General features: G+C 39.5%; 1 protein-coding gene and 1 pseudogene across 1 annotated transcript; both read right to left on the reverse strand.

Moving 5' to 3' along the window:
- Positions 1-1968: 1968 nt before the first annotated feature.
- LOC125301442 lies at positions 1969-3921 on the reverse strand (annotated as a pseudogene).
- Positions 3922-11280: 7359 nt separating this feature from the next.
- LOC125301443 (transcription factor HES-5-like) lies at positions 11281-12788 on the reverse strand. The gene is made up of 2 exons (XM_048253833.1): positions 12706-12788; positions 11281-12597 (listed from the first exon to the last, which is right to left on the reverse strand). Exons 1-2 carry the CDS (start codon positions 12766-12768, stop codon positions 12175-12177), a joined length of 486 nt encoding a protein of 161 aa, XP_048109790.1. The 5' UTR covers positions 12769-12788; the 3' UTR covers positions 11281-12174.
- Positions 12789-14989: the final 2201 nt, after the last annotated feature.

Genomic DNA, 14989 nt, shown 5'->3' on the forward strand with positions numbered 1-14989 from the left:
CTTCATGTCTGAAGTCAGCCAGGTTTCAACAAGAAACAGAAAATCCAATTTTTTTCACTAATAAAATCATTGATTGCAAAGGTTTTGGTAGTAAGTGCACCTATATTTAGTAAACCCATGTTAGCTGAAAATGCCTCTGGCTTTTTGAGGAATATGCTGAGGTATGGAAAGAATATTTGTTAGGTTTCTAGTTTTAAATTTGTCTTTTCTTTTTACTATAACGCTGGGTAGAAATCAACGTTGAATAGAACTATAAGCATAAGTCATGCTATTGCATGACACAGCTTGATCTATGGTAGTAGTATTGTATGTTACCCTGCAGAAAACATTCTCAGACTCATCCACATGTATAATGCCATTCAAATCAATACCTGGGGGCGGAATCTGTAATATTTTCTACAGAATGTCAATGTCTCAGTGTGGACGCTATGTTGTCAGAGAGTAGCCTGGCTCCATGTTGGTTTGGGTGGGAGACCATCACGCTTCAGCATCCTGGGCCTCTCCCAGAACAAGCCCCAGTTGTTGACATAGGGGATGCTTAGGGAAGCGCAGTAGCGTTTGAGCCAGGTGTGGAGATCGAACAGTCTGGACCATCTCTCAGCACCTTTTCTGTAGGTAGGAGAGGCCCAGAGATGACAAAGCATTTTTCTGTGCCCATCAGAGTGGTGATGAGAGTTTTGTAGTTTTCCTGCAGTGCTACTGACTGCTTATCTCTGATGTCGCTGCGTGCCCACGCGGTACGATGATGTTGTTGACCTTGGTGTGGCGGGCCAGGATGCTTGGGAGTTTCTGCTGGATGTCAAGGACCTTGGCACCAGGGAAGCAGTAGACCTTGAGGGACCCAAGCATGATGGGGAAATGCAGAGGTCTCTAACCATGGAACTGCCGGCGACCAGGGTGGAGGCTGATGAGGTCCGGGGAGGGGGGTCGGGGGCGCCGACTTTGAGGAGGGACCAGGATGGTTGTCTCGGGCTGGAGGGGCTCTCATCCCCGGTCAGAATGGCATAGCGATTTTCCAGTCGTATAGGTTGGGCTGGGCCTGAGTGCCGTCCAGACCGTCTGCCGTGCTTGTGATGCTTGCTTCACGCCATGGCTCAGGCTGGTGTGGAGGGAGCTGGCCAGCAGAGCAGGCTTGGTTTTCAGCAGAGGCCGGGGAGAGGCAACAGGGACAGAAGTTGCATTAGTGCATGGCATGGTTAAAGTATTGGAGGACAGAGGAAATCAGGGCATCTGGCATTTGTGTGTGTAAGAGAGGTAACGTTACTTACGGAGAGAATGGTGTCGAGGAACTGTTCATCCTTCTCAATCTGATGGAGGGTCGCTATTCTGGCTTCGAGTTCCACTATCTTTTTCGCTGAGAAGGACGCATGAGTCGCAGCCTGGTGCACAGCTGAGGGAGGTATCGTGCGGCGAGGGCTCGCCGGTGTCAACTGTTTTTAAACGTTTGTTTGCTAGTTGGCTAGCAACAGCGATATCGTGCAGTTCCTTGATAACTCGAACACAGGTAGCGGGTAAGTAATCTGAGAAGATCTCACTTTTATATTGAGTCACTAGTTTTGAGAGACGTTAGAAGGAATTTGATGCTTTCTTCTTCCAGATATCGTTTCCTTGGCCCGGTATTATTTGCAGCCCTTGATACTGGCTTAACGTTTGACAGAAAAGTTTGGCGATCAAGGTTATAGAGTCCGATAATCCAAAGCCTCGAGCAACAACAGTTTATGCAAGAGTTTGTTCACGAGATATAATCGGTAGCCAGTAAATCCGTAGAAAGTAGATGGTAACAAGGAGATTTAAGATAGATAAGTTTGGAAGTTTAGGTAGTTACATACGGAGCACGCCGAGCGGCGTTTAATGTTTAATGTTTAATGTGTAGCACTTTTTCTTTCAGATAACCTGAGGAATGTTTTAAGGACCAAAATAGAGCAGTTTGTTTAGGAATGCTGAATGGAATAACACCAACAAAATGTCTTCAGTTGAACTGCATATTTTATTGCAATTTTCTGGTATGCAAAATTTATGCCATATGGAAACAATAGGTTCAAACAATTCTGAACATAGACATTTGTCAAGACAGCAATCAATTCCATGGTTTTGTCTCCATTGGGATGAAGAGGTGAAATACAAATCAGTCTTTGTAAAAGACATTGGTAACATCATGTCAAAAACACCAAATAGGTATCTTGTTAAAGCACACTCCTTCAAATAGAAGGTAACATTACATTCTCTTAAATATTAAGAGAGTCAGGTATATCTCACTTCTGTGAGATCTTTATATAATCCAACCCCTCAACAAAAGACAATTATAGGATATAAGCTTTAAAACAAGCTTTGAAAGTCAAGTTTAAGAAATAGTAATATTTCATAGAAATATTATTAACTGCCTTTAAGTAAGACATATCAATCATGAAAATAATATCAGCATGGCTGACATAGCATTTTAAACCGTCATCTCAAAAGACATTTATGTTGCCATAAGCAGCCTTTTCATTTCTTTAAAAAAGAATAATGAGACAAGAAGTCATCACATTTCAGTGAAAGCATTTCAATTGAAATAAGAATTGATCTAGGAGATACATTATAAAAGCTTCGAGAAGAAGCCAATATCTGACATTTTATAAAAATGTTTTCATGTCTTCACAGAAGACAAATCCATTGCTAAAAATTGCAATATTTCTTTTCTTGTAACAGAATATAATATATTCTTTAATTTAAAGTAGATATCATCTGCATTAGCAGACTTTAAGGTAATTAAATGTTCTTTCTGTTTCCATCTCTGACCAATTTGGTCATGTAGTTAGAAGTCTTTCCAAAGAATCATATGACATGAAGTCATCACATTTTCAATTGAAGGAAGAATTGATTGTATCAAGTTCTAATAATTGAAATCCACTATAATAACATAAAGACTTCCAGTTGAAGCCAGTGACATATTTAAAAAAAATATGTTTCTTCACAAAAGACAAATCCTTTGCGAACAATTGCAAAAGTAATTTTCTTACAACAGAACATAATGTATTCTTTGATACAAAGAAGATAATTTCCCTGCATTTGCAGAGTTGAACAAAATGAAATGTCCTTAGTTATTAATTTCTGACCTATTTGATCATGTAGTTGAGAAATCTCTTCTGTGTGGAATTCTACCAGGGCCTCCAGGGGGCGCTCTTGGCTGGACTATTGTCTTTGCCCTGGACACACTTGACAGGAGAGCTCAATGGGCACTGGTGCCTCTCACTTCTGCAGCCATCACTGGGTGGTTGTAGGGTCTGGAACTGGGTCAGCAACTTCCTATGGGACTGTGTTTTCCCAAAGTCCTCGGACAGGAAGTGAACAACGTCTTCAGCACACCTGGAGAAGCCCTGACTGGCAGCATCGAAGGAGGGTGTAGTTTTCACTGCATGAAGATGCCGTGTCAGGAGGAATACAGTCATTTCCAGGATGTCGGCTTTCTCCAGCTTGGAGTCGGAATGTTGGTTGAGGAGCTTTGGACCCAGGAGAGCCTTGAGTTGCTCGATGCTGTTAGTGATGCGATCTCTGCGCAGTTTTTCCACAATGGGTTTTCTCAGCTAAAAAGAAGAAAAAATATTTTTTATTAATACATGTCCATTATGTATTTCAAAGACAAACCAACAAAGAAAACAAATGTCAAAGTTGTAAGAGGCAAGTTACAATATCTACCTTGTGGTTCAGACTCAGGTGTTCCTTTGAGTAGCCTGCTGAGGAAGTGATTGTAGGTGCCATTGCTGTAGCTGCAGTAGATCTCTCTGTGTAGAGTGAATCTGATCAGAACTGGCTTCATGTCCTCTATTTATACTCCCAGATCTCCATATGAATGTGTGGGTCTTGGGCTGGTTGGAGTTTCTCACAGTCAGCAGCCAATGGCTGAGCTGCAGAGGACAATGAGGAGTGTGGAGCTGCCACATGCTGGATTCTCCCATTGCTGGGGCACAATGGTCAAACCTCAGGGGAACAGGTGCTGGGTTGGGGGTGATGGAGAGAGACCCACAGACCCACTGTGTGGATGTGGGAAAGGACTGACCCTGTGAGGAGAGTTAATCTGCTGCCTGATGTTGGGGTCAATGATGCTGACAGGGCACACGTTGCCCACCACTGTACACACACGTGGGAAATGTTTTTGGGAAGTGTGTGTAGAGCCATTTTGAGCCAAATGATTCAAGACTGTAGAACATATTTCAGAAAGAGCTTATCAATATTTTAAAATGTCTTAAAAAATTAAGCCCCCAACTCTAAAAATGCAGTTGTTTCAAATATTCGGTTCAGCATTGTAAATGAGTACTATTAACAGTTATTGCAGCCCTTATTTGAAATTTGACCTTTTATAATGTCCTGTAAACAAAATCACAAACAATCTGGAAGAAACACAATCTCATTGGTTGAGCTCCTGATGATGCTTTGTGAAAAAATGCTTAGTTAATTGTCATGATGAACTTAAAATGATCAAGGAATGATTTTGATTACCAAACTGAACCTAAATTTCAGAGGTTTTAAAGTTTAAAAAGCATTTTCTTTTAGGTATTCTGAAAACATTCCGACCTTAATTTTGATATGGTAATGTCGATAGTCAAAATATGCAACACCATTTTGAAAAATGAATTTAAACTTGATATGTTCTGTTATTTTTCAATAAAAATATGTCAGTATACTTCAAAAATGCAACACGTGCCTTTTCCCTTGTGTGTCTTTGTGGAATTCCCCAGTGGGATGGTGGGTGCTAGTGACCCAGCTACTGAGACTCTCCTCTCCAGAGCTTTCCCACACTCTGCCCATTCATACAGCTCCGGATGAACAATAGAAGTGTGCCTTGTTAATTCCAACCCATCTGTGGCCATGCCTAATGATTGTCTCAGGATAAAATTCCCTTTCTCAAATTCCTCAAATAGGCTCTTTGCATGTACGGTTCGTTTGTTTCCGGTGGAGCCAGGTGTGTTTGAACCTGAATTTATGCCAGTTAAAATTGTTATTATTGAGCAATCAAGTTATTCAGTGTCGGAGTGAAGATGTTAGGAGCAGAATATAACAAAAGATGCCGTTACAACACAGTTAACACCTCACCGGAAAAGCGGCCGCATTGAAAGCCTTTCGTGCAAAGAGCCCATTATGGTCAAAAACGACCTCTGAATGAGTGATGCTGACAGGACACATGTAATTCACCAATGTACACTTTGAGAGTTTGTTCGTGTTACATTTCTGTTATTTATTATGACCGCTTCGCTAGGTCATATAATGATTGTCAAAGTTTTTTTTTTTTTTTTTACTGGAAGAAACTGGAATCCATGCATTTCCACTGAATTATTTTTGGAATCTGATCCCTTATCATACCTGTTCATTCTTACTCGCTGCTTTCGACTTATCGCGGACTAAATTCAAGATGGCTGCAAACGTTAAACTTCGTGGAAGATACTGTCTGTATAAATCGCCTTGTAAGTAAACTACCAGTGCTTTTTCAAAGTTCTCAATGTCTCGCTTTTTAAATGTCAGGGCCCCTCGAAGTCTACCAATGAAGTGTGGAGATACATTGAGCCTCGTAAAATGGGTGTAAAACAGTGATTTATTTGCATGGTTAGCCCGATGTCAAGCACCACTACTGAAAAAGCTGTTGGTAGCATCGGCTAACTAGCTTCAGATTTTGGAGTGCAGGGGACAAGTCGAGATGGGCTATGAGACATACGCTCACACTCGGTATCATGTTTCAATACACTTTAGGTCAATATCACACCGGAATTCTCCTTTAAAAGTGGGTTGGAAAAACAATGGACGCTTCCTACAAGGACTGTAGTTTACCGCAGAGAACGTCTAATAAGGATAGGACGATGTTCACATGAAATGTAATTCCCATTTCTTCTTGAAGCCAAAATAAATCTGAGGATGTTTATCGGACATGCTTGGTTTTTACTGCAGGTACGTTAATCTTATAATATCAATAAGGACCTAGGTAATGTTACCGTTAGTGTTGGTTGAGTGATGGAGGCCAGTTTGACTGATTGCATTTGTAGAAAACTAGACAGAGATGTTTTTGTTTATAAATAAATAAATAACATTATGCTGATACCTTTTGCTTTTCCCAAATACAATGTAGCCTACAGGTGTAAGTGACCTTTCATCAATCCAGTTGCAATGGATGAACTGTGATGAACTGCCCTACCTTGATTGTTTAGAGATTTTAAAGGTTTTATAACAATGCTACATCTTCTTTGGCTATTCTACAATCTATTCACCTTTTCAGCACCAGTAGGCTACTTTCTGTGCAGCCGCACACACACACTCAGGCATGCCAAACAAGTATACACAAAAGTTTCAAGAGTGGGGGATGGAGTAAAAGATGGAGACAAATTGAAGTGATTTATTTTCGCGGAACGGATGTACAGGACTGAGCGGCGGTCATATTTTGTACCACTATGCGGTACATCTAGTTTCTTTTCATTTTTTGTCTTTGAAGTATCATCCATGCCTTTGAAGTATCATCCAAACATTTTTGAGTAGTGAAAAGCATTCGGATCAATTTGATGAAAACAAAGTGGGAATGTCTACAACTTTTATGGTCTTCTGTTTGGAATTTAAGTCATTTCCATTTTTACAAATCTCCATCTACAAATGTGATGCTTGGGTTTGCCATGTAGAAAATGCCAATGGAGGGAAAATCCTTCTCAGAAATCCTCCTGTCTATGGACCCTTTCAAGAGAGTTCCATTATCAGCATCATAGTTGGCCCCACAAGACTTCCTTTTTAACATTCCATATGTTATCTTAATGCAGAGGAAGTAGATTGGGGCCCAAATAGAACGTTCAAGCATTGTTTTTGTTTTTATTGTTGAAAGGGTCTATAGACATAACAGATGTGCCCTCTGTCTTTTTGTTTGCAGAGTTACCCAAATGCATTACAAAAGCTCCTCAGAGTTTTTTAATCAGTGGCAGTAACAGATCAGCTCTTGCTTTTGTTGAAAACAACAAATTACCTTGCAAAGAGTTTTGGAGGGAAAGTAACCTATTGGCTGAAGTTTAGAAGGAGGCATTTGAAAATAAGCAGGTCTGTGAGTTAGTCCAGTGATTTTCAAAGTGGGGGCCCGGAGGGGGGTGCCAGGGGGGCCTCAGCAAGTTGGAAGGAAAAATAAAAGCAACAAATAAATACATTTGAAAAATGTAAAATATACCTATTACTATGAGGGTTGTTATACAATGCCATTATAATAATTTGTCGCACAACTTCTTGTTCAGACCATGGTCATCTCTAAGATGGACTATTGTAATTCACTATTAGCTGGCTTACCCGCTTGTGTAATAAGATCATTACAGCTGATTCAGAATGCTGGAGCACACCTGGTCTTCAATCAGCCAAAGAGGACACATGTAACTCTTCTCCTAGTTACTCTCCAGTGGCTCCCTATAGTAGACAGAATTAAATGTAAATCTCTCACTTTAGCCAATAGGACACTGACTGGATCTGCTCCAAGTTATTTTAATTCAATAATCAAGCCTTACATCCCCAACCGCCCACTGCGGTCTTCTGATGAGCGTCTGTTATGAGCATCTGTAGGCGCTTTTTTCAACGCGGTTTGTCGCTAGCCTAACACCTGTTTCGAGTCCGAGACCCCGACCACAACATCCACGTCCACTAGTGAGGCTTCTGCCTGTCGCTAATATGCCTGATACATAATAGTCTATGTCTTGGTGTGATGTCACAGGTACGCTGGCGATTACGCCGCTCTGTCCGGCACCTGTCTTGTGTCTTTTCTTATTTTGTAAATTGTTTGTTTGTCTTGATGTCACGGGTACGCTGGCGACTACGCCGCTCCGTCCAACATTGTTTGTCTTTATGTGTCAATGTCTTGTGTGTGGAGCGCTTTGGATTGTACTAAGTTCATGTTAAATGTAGCCTGGCCTTGGCCTGTCTACGTACTTCCGGTCGATTTCTTTTCCCTACAGTACTCCAGAGAGTCTGGTTTCCAGGCTAAATCCATGTTAAATGCGCTTTATAAATAAAAATGACTTGACTTGACTTGACATGTTAGTCGACCAGTCATAAAAACTATGTCTAATTCAAGACTCTATTCCTCAGTGGTTCCATGTTGGTGGAATGAGTTGCCCAGTGCTCTCCGTTCCTGTGGTAGCTTTGGGTCGTTTAAGAGGGGTCTAAAGACATTCTTGTTCAACATGTAGTTGTTTAAGCGCTCATGTGTTATGGTTTGTATAATATTGTTTTATTTTCATTAGGCTGTTGATTAATTTGACATTATTGTTTATTATTGATATTCTCCTTAATGTAGTATTACCATGTCATTGTTTTTATATTATTGATTGGATGGACATTATTGTTTTATTATTGCTTTTCCCCTCATTTTCATTGCTTTTATTAGGCTATTGATTGAATTGATATTGTTGTTTATTATTACTATTCTCCTTATTATATTTGACCAACATTCTAATCTGTTCCCTGTTCAATTTTAAATATTATGTTGTTTTGTATTTGTGTGTCGCTTTGGACAAAGGCATCTGCCAAATCCATAACCATAACCATATCTGAACATTATATTTTCCATGATAATGACTGGGACACACAGTAGAGTGATAGCTCTCATATAGCAGAAAGCCCCAAATGCAATTTGTACACACTGTATGCTCCATCGCGAAGTGCTTGTGGCTAAAATAATTATTAGGATTAGCTTAATGTATTTTTACATTTGCCTAGTGGTATTTGGGGGGCCTTGTCGTAGAAAAGTTTGGGAACTCCTGAGTTAGTCAGTTGATGAATGCAGTGTGACTGCATAGTGGAGGTTTGAAACATTAAACATGATGGACAACTGTAGGTCATATAAGACGATTTAATTGCTGCCTGTGTCTGGGGAGTTGAACATTGTCAAATGTCCTCGAGTTGCCATGTCTGGCCATTTTGATCAAATACATGTCCAAGTCTTGACTGTGTACTACCAGGACCTCAGAGGGAGCTCTTGGCTCGACTCTCTTGTCTATTCTGGACAGGCTTCAGAAGAAACCATTTTAATTGAAGACAAATCACGTTATTTCAATATATAGAAAAAGGATGTATGTATTTAGGCTCACCAGATAAGTATAAGCAGTATATATACTTTTTTGATCCCGTGAGGGAAATTTGGTCTCTGCATTTAACCCAATCAGTGAATTAGTGAAATTAAGTGCCTTGCTCAAGGGCACTTCAGCCGCAGCCCACTGGTCAGGGCTCGAACCGGCAACCCTCCGGTTACAAGTCCAGAGTGCTAACCAGTGGGCCACGGCTGCCCCGACAGATATAACATCTGTCATTCTGTCATGGTGCTGGTAGATCACTCAATAGAGTTTCCCACACAGACCTTTATGCACCAACAAAAGGCCTCTCTGTAACCCCCTAAGCTTCTTTTCCCCTCATCTATAATGTTAAAGAGCTATTGACAGCTATTAGTGCTGCTTTCTGGAAACATATGACATCACAAACCATCTGGAGGGAAAGAACCTCATTGGGAGTTCTTTATGCACAATATCAGCCTAGGTAGTTGTTTATTATCTGTAAACAATTACAGAATACATGCTCTCAATTTTTGGTTTGGTAAAATGGAGGAGTCAAATACCCTTGTCGATCCCACAAGCCAGCCATGCTACACTGCAACATCACAGGCAAATATTTATTGATGTCTTATAATATTGGCTGTTATATTTATACTTTATACTATACTCAATATACAACATGAAAATTGCAACACGTGCCTTTTCCCTTGTGTGTCTTTGTGGAATTCCCCAGTGGGATGGTGGGTGCTAGCGACCCAGCTTCATTGGAAAGTTAGAAAATATAATTTATGGAGATTGTTGAAAGTTGTCAACACAATATTTGTCAAAGGGTGGTTGTCAGTATTTTGCTTTGATTAGCAAAATAAACTTCAACTTTTTGGTCAGTCAGCGGCATCCACACAAATATCTGAAATCTCTGTCTATTGTCCCACAGGAGGTCTGTGAGAGAGTCCACCACGCTTTCCCACACTCTCTCCATTCTCTGCTCTTCAATGGGGGAACAATAGAAGTGTGTCTCATTACCATCCACATTAGTCAAGGAGCTTCATCCCCCTGCTGCCATGCTGACGGTGAGAGCAGTGGGGTCTTTAGTAGTATCACAAACTATGTGAGATATCGATCAATTGATACTAACACTACTATGCAGTCCAGGTCATGTGAAATCAGAGCTTTAGAAGTTAAAAAGCAACTTTGATGACTACATAAAACAGTTATCATGTGCCATGTTTGAACAGATGTTGGGTTAGCAGCTCTTGAAAGCTCAGGTTTTGTGCTGTAAACAAAATTTGGAGGGAAAAAAGCTTTGCCCATTTTCATTGGTCATTTTTAGAAAGCACACCATTTAGGGCATATGATTTATGAACCTAAACTAACTAAGAATACCTTAGTTATGTTGATGAATCATAAAGTTTAGAGATGTTTTATTATGATGTCATATGTGAAAGATGTGTAATTAAAGTGCAAAACAAAATGGACTTAAAGCAACACCAAAAACGTTTCCTCTGTCGCACACACACTATTTGTTTATCCAGCACCGGCTTTGCAAATAACGATGTCCACAGACAAGGTAGAATATTTTATGATTTTATGAAAGTACGATGTATTGTGACATCAGATGCAAGTCAAATTTGTAGTTTCTTATGTCTCATTCCATCAAACTACAGATCCGCTACCCGATCTGGCAAACTTACATAGTGTGGTTATAGCCGATAGAGGGCCGCAAAGCGAATGCAAAAGTGCCGTTCACCCTGTTACGAGTTGATGAACCACTGAAACGATTTTGGAAATATTATTTTAAGGTACAAAAAACTCTTTGGTGTTGCTTTAATCCATGTTGTTAGAAGTCTGGGAGTTGCTAGTTCTGTCTGTGACCAATCTATTTCACACTCTTGCCATTCACTCTTCACTTGTGGGATAATAAAAGGGTGTTTTATTGCATAACATTACTGAAAGGGCTTTGTTGCCCAGGTGACTGTGATATAAGCCCAAACATCTGGATCTCTTTCAAAGGTAAATATAAAATTAGCAATTGAATTACAAACCAATTGATTACTCATTTTAAATGTTCCGACATAAAACAATATAATTTCAGTAATTACTTCTTCTTTTTTTTTCATACTGTACATGTTCCTGCTACTTATATTAATGGTCCAATGACAATTTTTACTAAGCACATATTGAATTCTTGTCTTTCCAGGGAAGACAGTCAGTTTGGGGATGCTCAGTGGAATGACAACAAAAAAGGGAAATATGTTTTTAGAAACGTTTTGAATTGCAATATTCTATTGCAACCTGCATGGCCTGAGAAAATTAGGCCACATAAAATATGTTCAAACAATTTGAAGTAGTATTATTGTCAACAATGCAATACTCTTAAAGCTTAGTCTCCATTGGAACAACAAGGTGTTTAAAAAGTTGTTTTTATAAAAAACATCATAATATCAGGATGTCTAAAAACATCTTGCGGATTTACACTTCTTCTTTCTTAAGTCTAAATCTGGTATGAGAAAATTAGGCCATACAAAATATCTTCTAACAATTTGAACTATTATTGTATCATTTTCAACAATACAATGCTCTTAACAGGTCAGTCTCCATTGGAACAACAATATATTTTATACATGCATGTTTATAAAAAAAACATCATAATCATATCAGGATGTCCTTCGAGTGGAAGGAAAATATTGTTTTCTTAATGATCAAAAAAGAAAATATGTCTCAAAATAGAGATCTAAGGTAAGCCATCTTTCACCATTACAAATTCAAAGCATTTCACTAACATCAAAAAAACGGATGTTCAGCCATGAAAATAATATCAACATGATACATTTTCAATTGACTTCTTAAAAGACATAGAGCATAAGTTTGAATTAACTCTGATTTCTTAACAAAATCAATACAAATGAAATAGAGAATCATTTCACTTAATTGTAAAACAATGGAAATCTGAAACTCATACAGTTTGAGTTTGTGTCTTCACTGAAGACAACATAAATTACAAAATGTTTGCATTTACAATCTTATTTGCATTCTTTGATGTAAAGAGGATAAACTCCCTGCAAACTGCCTTGCAGGCTGTAAAAATTGGTCATTTCAATTTTTGTTGGTCATTTTGTTGGATTTCAAGTCTTTTCTGTGTAATGTTCTACCAGGGCCTCCAGGGGTCGCTCTTGGTTAGAATCTTGTCTTTACCCTGGACATGCTGGACAGAAGAGTTTAACTGACACTGGTCACTCTCCTTCTGGTAGTCATCACAAGATGGTTGTAGGGTCTGGAACTGGGTCAGCAACTTTCCATAGGACTGTGTTTTCCCAGAGTCCTTGGACAGGAAGTAAACAACCTCTTGAGCACACCTGGAAAAGCCCTTTTTAACAGCATCACAATGTTGCAGAGTCTTAAGCTGGAGCTGTCGTCTCAGGAGGTAAACGGTCATCTCCAGAATGTCGGCTTTCTCTAGCTTGGAGTCGGGTTGCTGGTTGAGGAGCTGTGGACCGAGGAGATCCTTGAGTTCCTCGATACTTTTGTTGATGCGATCCCTGCGCATCTTCTCAACAACTGGTTTTCTTATCTGCAAGAAGAATAACAACTCATGAATACCTTGCTCTTGCAATGTAATCTGCACAGCATGACAATATGTTTAATGAAGACAGACATTTTATTTTAAATTTTAATTTACCTTATGTGGCAGATTCACATGCCTCTTTGGGTAGTCTGCTGAGGAAATGATTGTAGGTGCCATTGCTGTAGCTGCAGTAGATCTCTGTGTAGAGTGAATCTGATCAGAACTGGCTTCATGTCCTCTATTTATACTCCCAGATCTCCATATGAATGTGTGGGTCTTGGGCTGGTTGGAGTTTCTCACAGTCAGCAGCCAATGGCTGAGCTGCAGAGGACAATGAGGAGTATGGAGCTGCCACATGCTGGATTCTCCCATTGCTGGGGCACAATGGTCAAACCTCAGGGGAACAGGTGCTGGGTTGGGGGTGATGGAGAGAGACCCACAGACCCACTGTGTGGATGTGGGAAAGGACTGACCCTGTGAGGAGAGTTAATCTGCTGCCTGATGTTGGGGTCAATGTTACAATGTTGGGGTCAATGTCACTGTACACACACACGTGAAACATGAGAAGTATTGAATTTGTTTTGAGTCATTGAACAATATGACCTTGTTGCATTTTTAAAAAAAAAACCCATTTGTGTAAAAGAAAGGTATCCTGGCTAAACAAAGATGTATGATAGTTTCAAATACATAATAGCCATAATGTCTTGAATTATGGATACAAAAATGCAATAACATAAATGCTTAATCAAATAAATAAAAAAATATAAAAGTACTATTTACAAAACATAATTTTTCGCCATTAAACAAAAGCACATTTGTACATCATGTAGAAAATGGAGGAGAAAAAAGTGGAGGGAAAACACTATCCAGAGTGTCTTGTGGATCTCCAGATGTAACAGCTGTTGTCCTCTTGCTGGTAAAGTGCTGAACACAGTTTCCCACACTAAAACCTACATACATCACAAAAGGTCCCTCTCTAAGCCCTTTAAATACCTCTAATCACTAATGTGAAAGAGTGTCAGACAGTCATTTAGTAGGCTACTGTTTGGTGTAAACAGAGATTAACATTTCAAACCATCTGGAGAGGAAGGACCTGGGTTAGTACTGAAAATTCAAGAAGTCAAGAAGTTGATGCTGTAAAAAAAGAAAATAAGCATGTAATTCAATGTTAAGGACCATTTTATTTCAAAATCACCATATTGGTTTTAAGACAGAATACCTATGTTGAATCACATCTTTTGTCTATTTCAGAAAAGATTCTAATTGCCTACATATTTGTGTCATTATTTTTCCAAATTCACTCTGAGATGAATTTTATTTTGTGGTTTGTGTGCGAGTGAATGCATAAGTTGTGAAAACACTCAAGATCAATGGTAAATATGTATTGATACGAGCTACTGTCAACATTCTACTTAGTTAAGGTTACACGTGCCTATTCCCTTGTGTGTATGTGACTGTATGTTAATGACCAGTTACTGAGACTCTCCTCTCCAGAGCTTTCCCACACTCTGCCCATTCATACAGCTCCGGATGAACAATAGAAGTGTGCCTTGTTAATTCCAACCCATCTGTAGGGGAGCCCTGACTAATGATGCCCTGAGGCTGAAATGGTCATTGTTGATGTACTTCCGAAATTAAGGCAACTGAATTGCGGAGACTGAGATAAAAAAAAAATGTTACTGTCATGACTCATGACTTTTTGACTCTGAGACATTCCTCAGAGGATTCAAATTGTAATCATGGATGTGGCAGCTGAACCTATGATATGATCCTCAAGATGTTATGTTATTTTCAGAGAATTATCCTTTGTCTTACTATTTAATACCCTACCCACTATATCACTGAGATCTGGACTTTGTGTCTATTGTCCCACAGGAGGTCTGTGAGAGAGTCCACCACGCTTTCCCACACTCTCTCCATTCTCTGCTCTTCAATGGGGGAACAATAGAAGTGTGTCTCATTACCCTCCATATTAGTCAAGGAGTTTCTATCAACATAAAAATATCAAGGTCGTTGCATGCTAGGAGTTACTTACATATATTTATTTAAATGTATTTATTTAATTAAGAACTAATGATAAGCACCATCATACAATAGGCCTACTAAGAAGTTTCTGCTAATAGATCACTTTAAAACCCAACACTCTGGAGCTTTAAGGTCTAGAATTGAAATCTGTTCCTTAGATTGACAACACAAATGTCCTCTGATAATTCAGGATCATTGATTCATATTTATAAAATGCTGCATTAGCTACTAACTGGGACTAAAAAGAGGGAGCACCAGGGGCGTCGCCAGCCGATTTTACCGGGGCTTCAGCCCGGGGTAAATTGAGCTCAGCCCGGGTAGGCAAAAAAATGTTATTTAACTTTTTTATTTCGTTGTGCATTCTATCCCTCGT

Source organism: Alosa alosa, chromosome 10, assembly GCF_017589495.1.
Source record: "Alosa alosa isolate M-15738 ecotype Scorff River chromosome 10, AALO_Geno_1.1, whole genome shotgun sequence".
Classification (NCBI taxonomy): Eukaryota; Metazoa; Chordata; class Actinopteri; order Clupeiformes; family Clupeidae; genus Alosa; species Alosa alosa.